This window comes from Schistocerca cancellata, chromosome 2, assembly GCF_023864275.1.
Source record: "Schistocerca cancellata isolate TAMUIC-IGC-003103 chromosome 2, iqSchCanc2.1, whole genome shotgun sequence".
Classification (NCBI taxonomy): domain Eukaryota; kingdom Metazoa; phylum Arthropoda; class Insecta; order Orthoptera; family Acrididae; genus Schistocerca; species Schistocerca cancellata.
Genome location: NC_064627.1, coordinates 448,401,485 through 448,421,359, shown reverse-complemented (window position 1 = coordinate 448,421,359; position 19,875 = coordinate 448,401,485). Strand labels below are relative to the sequence as shown.

Below are 19,875 nucleotides of genomic sequence, written 5' to 3'. Positions count from 1 at the left end.
ATAGATGTTAACGGTTGCTGTAGAAATGTTAGTTAATGTAAGTGCAGCTTTCCAGGTCTTCGTATGTAGTAGTTGGAGTTGTAATTGATTAACTTGCCCTTATATCCAGGACCAGTTTAAAGGCCAAGTGACACACAACGCTGCTTGGGGCACCAACATGAGAGGGGCACCAGAGGCACCACAACTGTAAAATTTCTATGCAGGATGTATTGCAATTTGTGGCAGCCACTTGGGGCCCCAAGCTGAATGGGGCGCCCAAGTGTAAGATTTGTACACAATGTCTATCACGACTAGCTGTGAAAAACTGACAAAGGTGGAAGTGTGCAAGGGAAAATGAGGTGGAGGTTGCCAAATGATAAGTCGCTTCTGTGGAAAAGTGTTTTTGAACCATCCATGCTTATACATCAATTGTGTATATTGTGACACAGTCCCAGTAATTAGAAGTATGTGGCATAATCTTCATATGGTTGTAATTGATTCAGTATAACTCTGAGAGATGATGATCTCGGAACACAGCCCCTTGAAACAGCATTCTAAGCACTCTATCCATCTGTGCCATGTGCTGATTTTAAAATACAGGCCAGTTTGACTTTCTCCTGTAAACCTTAAGGCCCACTGTGCCATCTGCTATCTTCTGTGCCATGATATGTAGAAAGACGATCTTCAATTCACTTCAGTTTTCATAGTGGAGTTGATCTTACGATTTATCAAGTTGATCTGTACAAGGAAATCATTCAGCATATTTCTTGCATGTTGCCATATAACAAACAGTGTAACGGAACAACGGGAAATCCAGAATGGACTAAACAATATTGTGAAAAGAAAAGTTGCTACTCACTATATAGCGTAGATGTTGAGTCGCACTTAGGCACAACAGAAAGAAGCTATATTTGTTACAGTCGTTTTGTTGTGCATATCTGTGACTCAGCATCTACACTATATGGTGAGTAGCAACTTCCCTTTGCACAATATTGTTACAATGTAATGGAAGAAATATGTCAGGTTCCAACGGTACACATGGGCCACAACTGGTGAAAGTTGCTACTTCATTGCCCTCTCTAAGTATATCCTCTTGAAAAGGAAGTCAGTAAGTAAATTGGTCAGTCAGAGATTACCTGAAGAAGTTGGTTGTACTAACATCTAAATCCTGACATATTAACTCCAAGAAATCCTTGATATCCTATCAAAAGAGCAGATGGCATAATTTACCAGTGGATGGAAAAATGGGAGATTTGTACAGACTTCAATTCAAAAGCCAACAGCTGTCATTCACTATCACAGGGGAATGGAGTGGTCAGAAGACTGTTACACAAGGCTTGTACCCCAAGTGACAAAATGTCTCACTAAGGAACTGAGAAACCTAAAAGGCTTCTTTTGTGAAAATGGCTACACAGGACAACTGATTCAATGCACACTACACGGACACTGCAGCTGAAAGAAACAGAAGAGGAACTTGAGAAGGCTACTGTGTTTCTTCCATATGGTTCAGCTTTTTTTGGGGGGGAGGGGGGGCAGGGGAGAGTGGACTGGACCAATCACAAAGAGCTAGCAGATTACACAGTTGTTTCCTACCTACCTACAAAGCAGGCAAACTACTTCACAGTGTTAATGATGATCTCTGTGGTCTATCAAACCCTATGTCAATGTGGCATGACATTCATGCAGGAAACAGTGAACACAGTTGAAGTTCACTGCTGTGAACACCAGTGGCCGTCCTACTTACTTCCTTCAGTACAGCAAATATGCAGGGCAAAGTGTTCTCTCTGTTACACAGAAAGAATTACACTTGTGAAGATTCTGCAACTGACTGCAGAGTATTGGATTTGTGACATAAAAGAAATAATTTTGTCATAAGTGTGGGGCAAATTAATCAATTGTGACTGCTGTTGTAATGTTACCAAAGCTTTGGGCTTATTAAAAGTTGGAAAGATATGCTCTGCAGCAACAGTGAACCAATTTGTGATGAAAGTCGAGCACAAGTGGGCATATACATGTTAATTTCAGTCAGAGCAACAATGGACCAGACATTTCAGGAAAGGGAGCATGGAGATCAAAACCTCATGCTTGGTAATAGCATTTAATCAATTAGTGTCATAATTTCATTTAATATTGGGTGTTTTACGATATGTGAGATCCAGCTGTAAGCCTGAGATTTATTCTCTCATCAATTCTTGGAGGAACTTAAGAGTAACAAATGGTGTATGTTCATGAAATTCCATTTTTATTGTTACTAATTTATGACACTTTTTGCTTGACTAAAAAAACTTTTATCTCCTGATACTGTAAATATTCTCCTTTTGTTCGTTTTCTTTAATTTTTTTCTTCCATATGGTTCGGCTTTTTTGGGGGGGGAGAGTGGACTGGACCAATCACAAAGAGCTAACAGATTACACAGTTGTTTCCTACCTACCAACAAAGCAGGCAAACTACTTCACAGTGTTAATGATGATCTCTGTGGTCTATTTGCAACATAAGCCCCACCATGTAGTCCTATTTTCCCACCCTGTTTCTTTTTTCAGTCTGGTCCAGTCCCTGCCTTTTTTGTTTCAACACATTTGTCTACACCTTTCAGCCTTCTATTCCTTGGTCTTCCTCTTGGTTGTTCCCTTCACATCCCCATTTCATGTATATTCTTGAGAATCCTCTTGTTTTCTTTTCTCATTAAGTGCCCATACTATCCTAGCCTTGAGGTTTCTATCGTGCTCTGCGGGGGTTCCTCTTTCATTATTTCTCTTACCATTTCACTCCTCATCCTGTCTCCTTTGTTTACTCTTATCCTACTTCTGAGGAACTTAATTTCACATACCTGTAATCTGTTTACATGTCATTTCTTCATCATCCATGTTTCAGATGCATATGTTAGTATTGGGATGTAGTAAACTTCTTTACAGTACTTCCTTGTTTTTTTGTGGAATGTCTTTATTCCAAACCAGGCTCCTAACAATTTGCAGGAATACCTGTGCCTGTCTGCCATGTTCACTGATCCCTTTCTCATTTCTTCTATTTGTCTCCATCACACATCCCAAGCACTTGACACTCTCCCTCTTCTTCAGTTGTTCACCTCCAGTCCTCATTCTAATTAGTCTATCTTTCTTTCTAGTTGTAACTATGATCTCTTATTGGTTCACATTAAATTTCATTCCCTACTGTCTCACAGTTTCTTCCCAAGCACCCAACTCTTCCTGAATATCCTCCCACCTGTTTCCCCAGATCATCAAGTCATCCATGACACCATTGCTTGTCATATCTAGTTTTTTCTTCTACCTTGGTCATTATCTCATCCAAGACCACAATGAGGAGAGGTGACAATGCACTACCCTGTTTCACACCACTTGTGTGCTGGAACCAGTCTGTCCTTTCATTTCTGACTTTCTCACAACTCTGACATCCACAGTACATATCCTCCATTCTGCTTGTCATCTCTTTCTCCACTCCCTTCTTTTCTAGTGCTTACTAGACCCTTTTTCTAAAGGTGATATCAAGTGCATTTTCAGTATTGAGAAAAGCCATCACAAGGTCTTCCCCAAATTCATAATGGTGCTTCTGGAGGTGCCTCATTGCAAATATGAGGTCAACTGTTGACGTCCCAGATTTGAGGCCATGCTGTTGGTCTCTCGATTTGTACTTTACCCTAGTTTGGATTCTGCCCTCGAGGATGTTTTCATATACCTTGGCAGAGACAACATTGTCAAAAGCTTTCTCCAAGTCTACAAATGATAGAAACATAGGTTTGCCTTTTCTTAATCTATCTTCTAAAATAAGTTGTAGGGTCAGTATTGCTTCATGCGTTCCAACATTTGTAAGGAATCCAAACGGATCTTTTCCGATGTCGGTTTCTATCAGTTTTTCCATTTGTTTGTAAAAAATGTGTGTTAGTATTTTGGAGCCGTGACTTATTGAACTGATAGTTCAGTAATTTTCACACCTGTCAACATTTGCTTTCTTTGGGATTGGAATTATTATATTCTTCTTGAAGTCTGAGGGTATTTCACCTACATAAGTGATTTATCCAAGACATAGCAGGACTCTTCAAAAGCTGTAATATTTGCTGATGACACATGTATAGTGATGACTGGTCCAAATACATCCATACTAGACAAAGCCAGGAGAATAATGGAACAGACTTAAAACTAGACACAGCTAACAGTGTAATCCTTAACCTAATGGAAATTCATATGATATAATTTCACACAAATAAAAATAACTTACAGGTACCAGAAGTAGAGATCAAAGGGCACACGTTGAATGAGGCTTCATGCATAAGTTCTTGGGCATCCCAGTGGATAATGAACTGATAAGGTCCCAGCATGCGGATAAGTTAGCCAAAAAGCTCAGTTTTTGCCCACTTTGCACTCAGAAATATCTTGTTGTGTTTACTGCAGACAGGAATGCTAGCACACATTCACTCAGTTCTGTTCTATGGCATAATCGTTTGGAGCACTGCACCTAAAGTGAGAAAAAGTATTTATTCTTCAGAAGTGTGCAAAAAGAACATTGAGTAAAGGTGATAACCTAAGGTCTTGCAGGAGCCTTTTCGTGAATACGGGGATTCTTTCACTCACATACTAATTTATATACTCCATAACAGTATTTGTCATCAATAACAAGAGTGAATTTTGAATGAATTTTGCACTTTACAACCATAATACTAAAACTAGAAACAATTTTCATGGAGATTACATCTCCCTATCTAGGGTTCAGAATGGAATTTTATGCTCTGGTGCTAAAGACTATTGCAGGATGCCACTGGAAATCAGGCATGTTACTGAAGATCCCCAAATATTTATGAATACCTAATTAGCCACTCCTACAATTTATCAGGATACTGGGCTCAACAATGTAAATTACATGTACTATAATACTGACTGCTTACAATTAAAGTGCAGCTACTCGCAGAGATGCAGTGTGGGCTGTAATTATTGTATGGCAGCGAAACTTGGTAGATGTTCTAATGCATTAATGTGGAACCAATTTACTCTGGGAAGAAAATTCCAGTTTTGGTCATTAGATTCAAATCTGGCACTCTGAATGCAGGAAAGACATATAGAAGTGTTTCCATGTGTAATGGATTAGTAACAGGACATGAGCATGAAAAGGTCAAACCAGTGAACAAGCATGTTGATTTTACTATTAACTGCTGCTTACAAAATTTGTTCAGTATGAGCAGTGGGGGTGTTGATGGGGTGCTATACAGCACCAGATTTGCACCTGCTGGTCAAAATTGGAAGTATTTTTTTTTTTTAGCATCAATCAGTTCAGGATTAATGAATTAGCACATATGCTAAGTTTTGCTGTCATGCAACAGTTACAGCCCTCACTGCACCTTCATGAATATCTGCACTTTAATTATAACCTCCTGGCATTTGTAATAGAGCTTGAATTTCTAGTATATATGCAACTGACAGTGGTCTGTATAAGTTTATACAGAAGCTTTCTTTGAAGTATTAGAGGGACTGCAACTGAGTAGTATAGGAGGAGTAGCAGTGCCTTTTTTTATTTTTTTTAGTAGGTGTTTTCTCCTAACATACATGTACAAAGTAATTATGGTAATTATGACAATTATCTGTTTGAAGGATTGGCATAATTTTGTTTTAGTATACTTAACAAAAATAGCCAGCAGTGGTTGCTTCTAGCTGTCATACATAACTTGATTTGTTCCACATCCATGAAGACTCTCTTTCATGATGCAATGTATGCAACACAGTATGTGGATGGATGAATGAATGAATATGAATACAACAGATGAGAATATGAATAACATCTCTGAAAGATTTGTCCACTTTCAGGGTTGTGATGTGTTCTCAGACACACCTAAGGCATATCTTCCATGTTTAACTGTGTGTCTCTTTTTCCACTTCCACTTAGAGTCATAAGATATGAAAATACTTTGTACCTTACAATTACTTCAAAAGCCAGCTAAGTGCTTTCTTGCAAACACACTATGCCATAGTGAAGTTTCTTACATTTCTGTGCAGTCATTTAAGGTCATCTTACCACAAGAGTAGTATCTTGTTGCGTTCCTTGTCTCTTTCAGAAGTTTTTGTTTCAGGTTAATTGTTAAATATGTTTCAAATCAAATAAATTTGATATAATGAGACCTAATGTTTTACATAAGAAAAGACAAGGTACAGATCAGTGGTTTTCTTACATATGACTTGGGCAATGGTCTCTGGGGATGAAACTTTAGTTTGTGTAAACTTTATGCGTGGGGTCAGGTTTTTATGTATAATAGAAAAATACAAAAATATATTTTGACTTTTTTGATATCCTCGAGGACAGTTTTACTTGCGATCTGTAGAAGGAGTATTAGCATATCAGATCTTTATAAATATGTAGCATGTAATTTTTTTCTGACAATGTTAAACATCCTTGAAGATCTTCTCAGGGTTGTTTTGTGGAATGATTGTGTACCTAAGCAGTTATAACTGTGAATGACAGTTCCAATTCTCAGTAATTGATATGATGCAGAATGCTTTCAATATCAAACTACTTCATGCAGCCCCGTAATAGATTTAGATGTGGTTAACAGTCAGGGGTACTGTTTCATCAACACCACACCATAGTAAGCAGGTTATTTAACTGTGGAAACTAATTTTTAAAATTATTCAGTTTAGTTTATCCTGATTCTAAATACTTTCATTCACTCACTGATGTATTTAGAGAATTCATGCAGTATATTGTGATATTTCATTTTGACAGCATCCTCTGTGGATTGACGCAGTTTACTACAAAGTGCCATATTATTCGAGCTTGTTTGGAGGCTGTCTGTTTCCAGACACGAGACATATTAGAAGCAATGAAAAAAGATTGTGGATTTCCTCTGAGGAAACTGAAAGCTGATGGAACAATGACACAAAATGATTTGCTTATGCAGCTTCAGGCTGATATTTGTGGAATCCCTGTTGGTATGTACATGATATTTTTAAATGTATTTTCCATCTTCTGTCAAAATGATGGCATCTTAGCAGATTTTATTCTGTCCTTAAAAACAATTTTAAGTGAAATGTGTAACAATGTTCTTTCTAGGGCTTGTAAATTTTCTCTGAACTTTACACCCAGGCATAATGTCACTTGATTAGGCATCAAATACCTCTTTGTGGGGTTCTTAATTAATTTGAAACTGGAAGTAACATGACAGTACAAATATGCTGCTGTTGATATTCTTTATATTCTGCTTCAGTTTGTCCTCTAATAAGATTGCAATTAGACCACAGTATTTCAGTGTGTTCAAAATTTCCCTTTGAGGAACTGAGATACTTCTTTAGATCGAGATCTACTTCTTTTATAATTTCTAGTTCAGTTGTTGTTGCATAGCATTTTTAATGGAGGCTTAAATTTACCTATGACAGCCACAACAAAGAATATTTTTTTTTAAATAACTAACTAGAACAGCTACGTAATTCTCCTTTGCTTTGCCAGATTTTATGTTGCTAAAAACTGGCTTCAGCATTTTGAAGATGGGATTTATAAAATGTTCAAAGTAGCCTCATGGTTATAGACTGGTATTTCAGTGTTGGGTTGTTGATGAAATGTGATACAGAGCTATTCCTTGATATTGTAAAATGATCCATTCCTTCATATATTATCTACACTAGTAACAATGTATAGTGCTTTGATTTAAACATGTTAGCCCCATTTTCTACTCTGATGAAGAGAAGCAGAAGAAAAAAAAAACAAAAAAAGAGAAACATAAATGCACACTTCCATGGCACTGAAAAATATTTGCCAGATGTTAAATAAATTTGATGTCACTTAATTTTGTTATGTCCTAATGTGTAGATAATTGATATTTGTACAGTACTTTTACACTGGGAAGTAAGTTTGTAACTGAATGTGGATACTGGCATGATAATAGATGATATGATATTATAGTAAAAAAAAGAGAATGATCGCTTAACACTTTGTGTCCTAATTTGTAGAGTAGAAACTTGCACTGGTTGTTCTTACCATATTTTCAGCTATAATAGTAACTCAAAGGTAGTTAAAGAAAAAAAAACTTGCTTAAAGTGGTGTTTAATACTTAATGCTATTTAATTAATATGTATGTTAATAAAGAATTTTATTTTTTACAATACTGTTTTCTAAACAAGGAAATATTGGTCAAGAGTTCATACAGGTTTTTCAGAAAGCTGCCTGATTATTTTACAAACAAATTTAATAATGAGCATACATTTGGTCTTACGTGCAGTTACCATGTTCGAGGATCTTTTCTGAAACTATTGTCTACTGCATACAATAATAATGCTGACTTTGCACTAAGTAGACTGTAGCTCATATCTTTTTGCCACCTACCACCCCCCCCCCCCCCCCCCCCCCTCCCCCCGAGAGCTTAGCAATGATGCTTCCGTAAACTTTGATAGTGCACAGGTTGGAGAAGAGAAGTTTGTGCTTTGTAACTTCCTTGCACTGTTTGTTTTAGATTTAAGTTTGTTCTTCCATGTTTTCATCAAGTAATTTGTAAATGGGGTCGGGGGGAGTGGGGTTGGCAGTGGCAGCCTAAAATAGTATTGCATTGTCTGTATTGCCCTGAAGATGTTACAGAATTTGGAACGTGATCAATAGATTTCCAGCTTTCCTCAGAGTATGCCCTCAACCTTGGTCTTCCAAGCTCTTGAAAAATGTTATACATGGGAATAACTCCACCACTTGTCCCTAAGTGCCTCATCTGATCTCCTCTTTTGATTCTAGTGTAAAGTGTTGTATTTGAAAACAAAACCTCTTTGGAATTATGTATTGAAAGCACCATTCAATTCAAGTCCAGATAAAAACATCAAGTATTTTGTTCCAAAATTTCTATTTGAACACAGTCTGCATCATCTTGAATCATCTGTATCATCACCACCACCACCTTCTAAGAAATCAGTATAACGATCTTACACAGAATATACACAAAAGAAATATCCTCATTGATCACACCACACCTTACCATATCGATGAAACTGAGTGCATAGCAGAACGCGGTCACTGTTAAAACCCACATATCAAAAGGAAATATACAGGCTTCTTCTTCAGTATGTTCAACTATGTATCAACATATACTTGAACTACAGTCACTACTGAGAAACCAAATTACATGAAAATGATGAAAGCACATTCAGGAATAAGAGAAATATTGAGGAATCACACCTATTAAATTAAAGGCAGCAAACTTTCTGGCACGTCAACCGATGCCGTAATTTTAAAGGTATCATCTCAGAGTATTAATCTTTCCTTAAGTGACTGCGCCCTAGTGCTATATTTAAAATGATATGGAACTGAAATATGCACCTCTCACTATGAGTTTGGGAGAACAAAGTTTTGTCTTTTCACTGGCTAAATAAACAGAGAACTTCACTTAACATGAGCAGAAAGTAATTGGATGGGTAATCAGAAGAAAGTGCTAACACTCAATACAGTAAGGCTTAATCTGATCACATAAACAGTTTTGTGTGTGTGTGTGTGTGTGTGTGTGTGTGTGTGTGTGTGTGTGTGTGTGTGTGTGTGTGTGCACCACATGCTGATAACAATTAGTTCCATGTGTGTCATTAGAAATCACCTTTTATCATATAAGTTGTCCTTTTGTATCAATGTTCTTGTCTTTGAACTTAACCAAACATTTAGTAGGTAAATAACTCAAAATAGCCTCTTGTGTGTTAGCCCTTTTTTCCACCAACCCCTTCAACTGACTATATTGTGCTGCATTAGTTGTATTTTAGTTACATGAATTTAACCTCATTGTGATGCCAATATGACGTAAATCTCTGTGTATAAAGCAAACTGAGTTATATATTAATTGTTTTCTTCTCCATATTATGCCAAATCAGTATAAGTCACAGTGATTGTTGGCACTAAATCCAGTAAATTTTTTTTTGTGCCAGGAACACATAGGGGTAAAAAAAAATTATGGATGACTTATAGTAATATTTCTCTTAACAAAGAATTTTTACCCATGTGCAGCATGTTAAATAGATTTTGTGTAAAATTGTGCTGCGTAATGAAATCAAAAGAGAAATTTAGGAATGAAATTGAGTAGACTGTGACATTCTGCTGGTCACAATGATAGATGGCATGTTAAAACCCAAACTGTCCTTGTTTTATTTTTTGACAAATGATCTAACTATTTCAGGATTTTATAAGCAAGAACTGGGACAAATCTTTCTTCCAGCTTGAGATTCTTCTGTCCACATCTACCTCTGTACCTCAGTGTCAGTTAAAACACAACCTAAAAATAAAGTCTGAAGCATGGATGCACAAAACAGAATATATGGTTTTTGTGTGTCATCTGTACAATTCATTGACAGTTTTTGGAGTAATTGAACAAGTCGACATGTTATGACAGGTGTTGCAGAAATACATGACCTGACCTGTAGACAGCAGGTGTTGTTTCAAATAAATGATTATAGTTGAAAGTATCAGCTTTAAGAAGCCTAAGATTGAAGTTTGATGATGCTATGTTGTGTAGTATTTGTTTGGCAGCTCTCAGTGAATTTATAAACATGGATGAAACTAGTCATCTTTATTGAATACTTTCATTTGAAAAGAAGTCCAGCTGATATTAAATCTGAGCTAGATTCTATTCAGTGGAGAGTCCACTCCTTTGTTTACAGTAGTAAAATATTAGATGGCAGTGTTTAAGTGAGGCCAACACGAACATCTTAGTCTACCAAATGAGTTAAGCACAACAGAAACGTTGAAGAAAATCCACAAAATGTTATTAGACAACTGTCACCTGAAAGCGTGTGAGCTAGCAGAAATTTTAGATGTTTCAAGAAGTACTGTAAACATACTGTCTGAAAATTTGGACATGCCTAAGGTGGGTACTGTGTTTACTCACAATGAAACAAAAACATCATCTTGAGGATGATTCAGTTTTGTGTCTGGCAATATTTCAAAGCCGTAAGGCATCAGTGTAAACATGGATGAAACCTGAGTCCATGACTTGACACCTGAAATGAAGGAACAGTGGACTGAAAGCAGAGAATTGGCTCCAAAGAAGGCAAATATAGTTCCAACTGCAGGAAAGGTCATGGCTTTTTTTTTTTTAATTTTATTTTTTTTTTTTTTTTATTCGCATGGGACAGTTTTCGTTGAGTATCTTAAAAAAGGAGTATTATTTGAACTTACTTCAGCATCTGAGATATCTATTCTCCCGAAGTCATTCACATGGTACTACTTGTGCTAGTTTGAGAGACTGTATCGTTACTAGAAAGCAAAGAAGTGAAGCGTATTGCGATGAGTCAAAGCTTTCAGTGGAACAGAAATTAAATAATGTGTTACCAGGTGGAAAACATCAGATTATAGGAAATAAATGGAATGATTTAGCCATACGGAGAAGTAGGGACTGTTACAGAAAAATCACATACATAGTATTTTAAGTTTACACAGGGAAAATTTACGAATGTAAGCTAGCATTAAGCATCATTAGACTGTCATGCAAAATTCTTTTGGTTATAGAAGAGGGAGCATGAGCCAGTGCTGAAAATACACAGTTGTGCATACTACATACAGATGTTGCCAGTCTGGATGTTAACCTAGTTTATGCAGCTTCTTCTCAAGACAACTTGGATTTAATGTTTCATATTTCTTAAAGAATGGGTTGGTGCGCATTGGAAACAGTATAAATACTGACAAATCATGCATTCTATAAATGAGATTATTTGTTCTAGAATTGAAATTATATTACAGACAGGGCACTTTCAAAAATTTTAGTGAAGTTTAAATATAGCAGATTGATTACCTCACGACATCCAAGTATATTATGAGAATTCAAAGTTCCATTAGTCTTGGGCTTCTTTATTTTAGTTATCTTATAATGTTTCACATTCTACTGCACCAATGAAGTATTCTTTGGTATGCTAAACATCGTAATTATAAATAATGTAATTTATCATGGTATTTATTTTTCTCTAAATGATTCAACTTTTTGAAAACAATTATCCTCTTGTTAAATTTTTGAATTCTGGGTTAACTGAAAAAGGAAAAGAAATTAAGGCTTCATCATTTTCCACACTGGCTCTGTTTATGATGGCATGCATTTATTTAGCATCAATAAAACAGACAAAGTAGGAAAGGAGTACATAATTTAACCTGCTTGTCTCAGATGCAAGACATGAAATACATAGTTCTTATATTGATATTAATAATTACTACTTGCATCCATTTTCATTTACATCCATTATTCCACGAAAATTCCAGCTACTTAGCAGCTGTTATAGTATCAGTATATGATCTTTTATTTACTTGAATGATTTAGATGACTTTTCCGCTGTAGTATTTAGTAGCACTTTTGTTTGATAGTATGGAAATGAGTTGGTCGCTGCCCCAACAAGCATGAAGACAGATTGTTCCAGTACCTGAATCGTGGAGCATTTAATGATCAGTATCTTCAATTGAAACTAAAGGATTGGCAGTGAGTAGAGGTGGTGCATGCTGTTTCTGCTTACTATTTGACATTTTGAAGTGAATCTGCAGTCATTATGGTATAAATATGATAACAGCAGTACTCTGTGAAGAAATGGGCATAATCTTATGATGATGATTAAATCTGTGAAGTTTGATATATCATTCAGGGATACGCATTTAAAATTATACTTTATTTGTCTGAGTTTTATCTAAATTTAATGTTGCGGTGCTAAATATACTTCCTGTTAAAGCTGTCCAATTTCAAGATATAACTCTGAATGATACATGATGGTATGATGAGAGGGGTAATAAATGCAAAAATTGCTGCAGAACTTTCTGCAACCAATAATTATTTCATTTTTTCCCCTTAACCAGCCTTCTAATTCTTTGATTTTGTACCATACTATTAAGTTATTTTATGAGATATTAACTGAATTTTCTGTTGGTTGTTGACAAAACATGACAGAGCTATACTACACATGGAACATTTATTGACATGTCCTACACCTTCCCTACCTCCAACTCCTCTCCTTACCTCCCTGTCCTCCTGACCCTCCTTTCTATCTTCACCTCACCTTATCTACACCCGTCCCCATCGCTGCCTCCTTGTTACTATCTTTCTTCTCTCCCTCCCCATCTCACTCCCCGTCCCTCCGTAAATACACACGTAACTCCCCCCAATCCACCCTCTACCCACCCACCCACGCCCCTCCCCCTCAACCTCACTGCCTTCTCTCCTCCAACTCGGTAGCTCTCTCTTGGCCTTCACAAGTGCCCCATCACCTGCCCCTCACAAGCTCACTGTCACCCCCCTCCCCCAAATCACTAGCTCCCTGTTACCCTCACGCCCTCCCCCTCCATCACTAACTCCCTTTCACACCCCCTCCATCTCACCTCACTAGCTCTCTCTTTTGTTCACACTCTTCCCCCTTCGCTTACCCCTGTTCTCCACACTGGACTCTTATTCAGGATCACTGAAGGCAAATGTTGAGAGTATTCATTTGAAAGCGCACATACTCTTCCAATCCAAGCTTGTGTTCCACCTCCAGTAATCTTGTCAGCGATGATACTGTAAAACCTATAACTCCTTCCTTTTCCTCCCCTTCTCCCCTCGCGTCCTCTGCCTCCTCATCCTCCATCCCTCCCCCTCCTGCCCCTCTCCCTCCCTTGTACCCTTTCCTGTTACACTCAAGCAAGAGAAAAACAACTGTCTACTTGTCTCTGTACAAGCCATAATTTCTCTTATCTTGTTTTCATGTTCCTTACACAAGATGTACATTGGTGGCTATAGAATAGTACTGCAGTCAGTTGCAAATTCCAGTTACCTAAACTTTCTCAGTAGTGTTTTGCATAAAAAATGTTGTCATCCCTTCAGAGATTCCCATATGAGTATGTGGAGCATTTCTGTAATATCTGCATGTTGATCAAACCTACTAGTAACAAATGTAGCTTCATGCCATTGAATTGCTTCGATTTCGATATCTTACGTCAACCTGACCTGGTGGTGATCCCGAAGTCTTGAGCAGTACTCAGTAATGGGTTGCACATGTGTCCTATACATGGTCTCCTATATAAATGAGCTACACATACCTAGAAGTGACCATTTGCTACCACCCTTACACGCTGTCCCACTTTGTATTGCTTTGCAGTGTTACACCTAGGTATTTAATCAATGTGACTGTCAGGCAGCACACTACTGATACTGTATTCAAAGATTATGGAATTATTTTTCGTACTCATCAACTTAAATTTTTCTAAATTTATAACAAGGTCCATTCATCACACTCACCCTGTCTGTCAGATCATTCATGTATGTTACACTTCCCAGAGGCACTCTCGACAATACTCTTGTCTGTGATGAACAAGGTAGATGCTGACTGACCCCAAACAACATACTTCCTTCAGAAGTCTTTGAACCATTCTCATATCTGAGAACCTGTTGTGCATGCTCAGACCTTCACTAAAAATCTACAGTGGGGGTCTACGTTAAATGCTTTCCACAAATTTAGGAAATTTGAATCTGCCTATTGCCCTTCATCCATGGTTCACCAGATATTGTGAGAGAAAATTGCAAGTAGAGTTTTGCATGAGTGATACTTTCTAAATCCGATTTGAGGACAGAAACATTCCGTCTCATGAAGATTATTACATTTGAACTTGGAATATGCTCAAGAATTCTGTGGCAAACCAACATTTAGGATATTGATCTGTATCTTTGCGGGTCCATTCTTTTAGCCTTCTTACATACAAGAGTCACCTGCACTTTTTTTCCTGCCACTTGGGTCTTTGTGCTGGGTAAGAGATTTATGATAAACACAAGCTAAGTAAGGAGTCAATGCCAAAGAGTACTCTGAGGAAAACCAAACTAGGGATTCCATCTGGACCTGATGACTTATTTGTTCTCGACTCTTTCAGTTGCTACGCTGTAACAGGGATGCCTATCACTAAGTCCTCCACGTGGGAGTCTGTCAGCAGTCAACCAGAGGTACTTTAGTATGATCTTCTTGTGTGAATGAGTACTTTTAAAAACAAGGTTTGAAATTTCAGCTTTCCTTTTGAGGGGTTCTACAGCCATACCAGATTGGTCAACAAGTAACTGAACAGAAGTCTTTGACCCGCTTAGCAAATTTACATAGGACCAGAATTTCCTCAAGTTTTTGGGAGATCTTTTGCTAGTATGACAGTGGATGTTGTTGCATGCTTTGATCTTTATATAGGCACAGGAATTTCTAATAACTTCTGCCTGTCAACATTTCTGGATTCTTTTTTGAACTGAGATTGCAACTACTCTGCTTCCTCAGAATATTATTAATTTTGGTATTAAACTGCAATGGGTCTTTTCTGTCCGTCATCTACTTAATTTGCACATACTATACATCTCCAGAGCGCAATTCACAATTGATTTAAAATTTGCCCACACCCCCATGTGTATCATATGGGAACTAAATTCTGTCCAGTCATTGTCTAAGTAGGATGCTAACAACTGTGTGTCTGCTCTTTCCAGGATAAATGCTCTCCTGCCCTTCTTGATGGTTTTATTATTGTTAGTAACCCTTGTCACTACATCATCTCAGTCAGTAATACCAACATAATAAGATAAGGCGTGTTCATAGTCATGAGGTCTAAAATATTTATATTGTATGTGGGTTGCCGAACTAGCTGCTCAAGATGGTTTTTGGAAAATGTGTTCAGAACTACTTCACAAGACTGTCTACCCTTACCACCTTCACTGAAGTCCCAGTCTACACTTTGTAGGTTAAAATCACCTCCAGCTATTATGGCATGGTCGAGATGCTTCCGCACTACTTAAACTTGGTTCTCATTTGTGGCAATTGAACAAGCTTCACAGAAATTCCTCTCTCTGAAATATGACAATCTTTTTTATCTAAATGCAGTTAAAAATAAAGGCTGCTTGTGTAACTGACCTCTTTTTCATAAATTAATGGAAATATTGTTATTTCAGCTGTTTAGAGTTCCTTCAGTTTTGTAGCGACTAGAATTCTTATGAAACTGAATTAGTTTTTCTAATATATTTGTGGATGGTATTCCTCCATTTTTGCTACTGATATTAAACATGATTTTCACAGAACACTGTGTGCATATTCGAAGAAAGAACACTGAATTGCCTAATGTGATCCATGATTGATTAGCATTTATGCAAGTTATATCATGAAAAGAAACATAGGAATTATGGATGTTACTGTTGAAGTTAGGCATTTTTGTAGCTAGACAGACATCACATACTTCAGACATAATTGAAATGTCAGGAGAAAGTAGCAAAACAACTGAGAAAGTAGTGACACATCTTGTATCATGTGATTAACACAGTAAATATTGCCACTGTTTGACCATTATTCCTGTGTAAAGTGCCACTCCTACACAGTAAACATACATGTTAGCTCTCTAGTTGTCAGCAGAATACAGACATTTTCAAACAGACATTTTTACAGATAGGAATAAACTTAATCAGATTAGCTCAAAATGAAATAGACAGATTGAAAATGGTCATTTTAATGGTAGTGGTATCTGATTATGTGTTTGCAGGAGAAACGTATAAAGAAATAGCTGGGTGTGTTTCTGATAGCCTGAGCACTGGATTTAAAGCATGTATTTAGCTGAACGTTATACTTAGACTTACAGATATTAACAATTGCCCATCTGTGAACCACTGATAAGCAATAAATCTGCAGTTTAACTGGTGCAGCAAAATTTTCTCATTGTTCTCTCTTCTAAAACTGACACCACTACACAAATGCACAAAGATGGAGTTAATTTCCTATTTTACCTTTTTTATATTACACTGAATCCATTTACAGAGAAGACACTCGATGGTTGTAAGAAATAAGAGAACCATAGAACTCCTTTGGGTAAATTGAATAATCAAACCGTGTTATATTACCAGTTTGTCACATTTAGCACCAAAGTTTTTACTTGTGGGATTACTTATTTAAAAAAGTAATATAAGTTCACTCCATTATGAACTTCAGAATTAACCAGTGTTCAAATATCTTTTTAAAACATTCTTCATTTTCATTATGTGTCCTAATCTGCTGTAGAATTTTTTCCAGTTCTGTAACATAAAGTAGTTTGATCGGTATTATGACAGTCTACATAATAGATTATGTTAAACGGCAATCATAGAGCTCCATGGTTAGTACACAATACCTTCTAAAGATAAAGGCTAGAAGCAAATAAAGAATTCATTGACAACAATTGTTTGGAATATAAATGATATGCATCAGTTGTTTTGTATCTGATATACCCTTTACATTTTTTTATTGTTCTGTTTCTCTCATTATCTGAGGAAAAATTTCCCAAATCTGGAAAATTTTACTGTTTGTGTCAGTATGTGTTGAGGATAATTCGATGAGGTTATTTTGTAATCTGCAGTGAACTGACCCCAGTGGCTTGTTTTCCAGCATTTTATGTTAATTATTGCAGTTCTGTAGCATACTTTATGTATTGTTTTATGAGACATTAGAAATAAATAAATAAATAATGCATGATGTGCTGTGAAGTGCATTGTCTTGGCAAATCCATCAAAACTTTGGATGGAGACTAATGAGATTGCCTACTTTGACTGTATAAGGCAACACAATAGTTCAGAAATTACTAGTATATATTGTAACCAGTCATGAATTATGTCCTTTGTACACATTTCAAGGTGTAATACCTCAACATGATCTGCACATTTCCAACATGGTCTGATATGGCATTGAGCTTATTGTGAGTAATATTATGGTGTTCTAGTGATAAGTACTAATAACAACAAATAAATAAATAAATAGTAGTAAATCCAGAATGGAATGTAACAATATTATGAAAGGAGTAGTTGCTGCTCACCATCAGTGGAGATGCTGAGTCGCTGATAGGCACCACACAAAAAGACTGCCAGAAAGTGAGCTTTTGGCCAACAAGGCATTGTCAAAAATGAACAACATACACTCTCACATGCATGCAAATGCAAGTCACACAAACATGACAACAATCTGTGGTAGCTGAAGCCAGACTTCAGTCTGCCCAAAAGCTCACTTTCCAACAGTCTTTTTGCTGTCTATCTGCAACTCAGCATCTCCGCTATATATTGAGTGTCAACTATTCTTTTCATAATATTAATAAATAAATAGTTGAAGATATAACAAAGTTTCTTTAACTTGTAATATAAACACCATTGCAAATTTCATTAAAATTTTGAGGGAACATTATGTTACTTTCAGTGGCTTTGTACTTTATTACATATTTACAAAACACTTGTAGAACAATGTTTAGTGTCCCAACCAAAACAAGAAGCTTAGGACTGTATCATTTGAAATAAACCCCTGTGGAATTTTACAAATTGATCCTGTGACACAACTTTATATTTGGACTTGAACCAACTCTTGTTTGCTGCAAAACAATTTCTCTGAAATTGTTGGCAGTCAATTATGAATGCTAGAGCATGGTAAATAATTGTAATGGACAGAATAAGTAGTTGTTACATATCATGTAAGACTTCTTATAACTTAAAACTAAAACTAAAATGAGAATGTCACCTGCACTACTTAAAATTAATGACACTTGATACATTTTATTTAATGACACACTTATTAAAATTTTTGTAGATGGTATCCACATTTAAGTGTTACAAGGAAACAGTCCCTTTATAATGGTTTCTGTGTGCATTGATGTTTCCTTTCATTTCACAAATCCATATTTAACAAAACACGATATTGTGTGTTCCGTTTGATACACTTTATTGCTATTATATGATGATTAGTTGCTCTTTCCCCATGTCTGATAGTGATCCTTTTTTTGGGGGGGAGGCAGTGGGGGGGGGGGGGGGGGGAAACAGAGAGAGAGAGAGAGAGAGAGAGAGAGAGAGAGAGAGAGAGAAAAGAGGGGAGGAATTGTTTAATGCACATATCACTTCAAGCCCAGGAGGAAATCTAGAGTATTTGTCTTTTCTCGTCATTCTTCCTGTAGTTCATGTTCCACATCTATACATTGTTATATTCAGGAAGTACAATTTCAGTGGTTTCTTACATAATTATGTTTCAATGTGTGATATCAATAAATTTCATTCGGTGAAGAATGTTTGATTTTTCTGGCATCAGTATGTTTGCTGACACCAGGATCTGTAATTTTGTGTCTTACATAGCAGAATTCATTTACTTCTAGCCTGTTGTTTCTGATTCATTACAAAGGTTATTTTATTTTCCATTAAATTTCATCACATTCTGTCTGTTATTTATCCTTACACAAGATTCTGTACTGAACAGGTGCCCATACCATTTAATATTCACTATAAACCTTCATAATTTCAATCAGAGAGGCTATGTGCCTGTGAACCTTAATGTTTCTATTGCATTGTTAGCTCTGTTCTGAGACTTATTTTACTTCCTTCATTGTCTCTCTAACATACAAAGCAACATAGTGGCAACAACTTACATTACCAAGTGTAAGGTCAGAATTACTTTTATGGTACTTCCACTTTTTCTGAAGGCACGCTGATGTTTGTCTGGTAATGTTAAATTTATCTCAGTATTAATCTAGTCAGACGTGGAATGTCAAACTGATTATCCAATAGCTTTCACCTTTACTTATTTTTCTTCTTAGGCAGTGCACCCACCAACATAATGTGACAAGCGATGTGATGTCTGGCACAGCAGATACACAGAAACGGTGTGCCAGTCACATGACATGATGCCAGTAGAAGTAATGTGGCACTGTGGCACCTTCAGAGAGTGGTGTTCTGGCTTTACTCAGTTTAATTAATTTTTTTTAGGTAGATAACATAAAGCTACAGCCATCTCTGTAGTTAGTTTCTAAGTAAAACTTTTACTCCTTGCACAAAAATTAAAAACCATCATTTTCGGATTTGCATATGTTCTTTGGTGTACAACCTTTCGCATTAAATTTTGGGGAACCTATCGATAAAATTTTTTGATTGTTTCACACCTTACAGTCTGATACAACTGGATAATGAACTGGCTCCCTTTTTGATATTCCTTATAG

General features: G+C 36.6%; 1 protein-coding gene across 3 annotated transcripts in view; it reads left to right on the top strand.

The window, feature by feature from the left end:
- Positions 1-19,875, top strand: part of LOC126161940 (glycerol kinase-like) — a 274,510-nt gene that overhangs the window by 236,010 nt on the left and 18,625 nt on the right. For all 3 annotated transcript variants that reach the window (XM_049918115.1, XM_049918116.1, XM_049918117.1), the window contains one exon: positions 6,700-6,905. In XM_049918115.1, the coding sequence (XP_049774072.1) occupies positions 6,700-6,905 (206 nt within the window). The remainder of the gene's footprint in view (positions 1-6,699; positions 6,906-19,875) is intronic.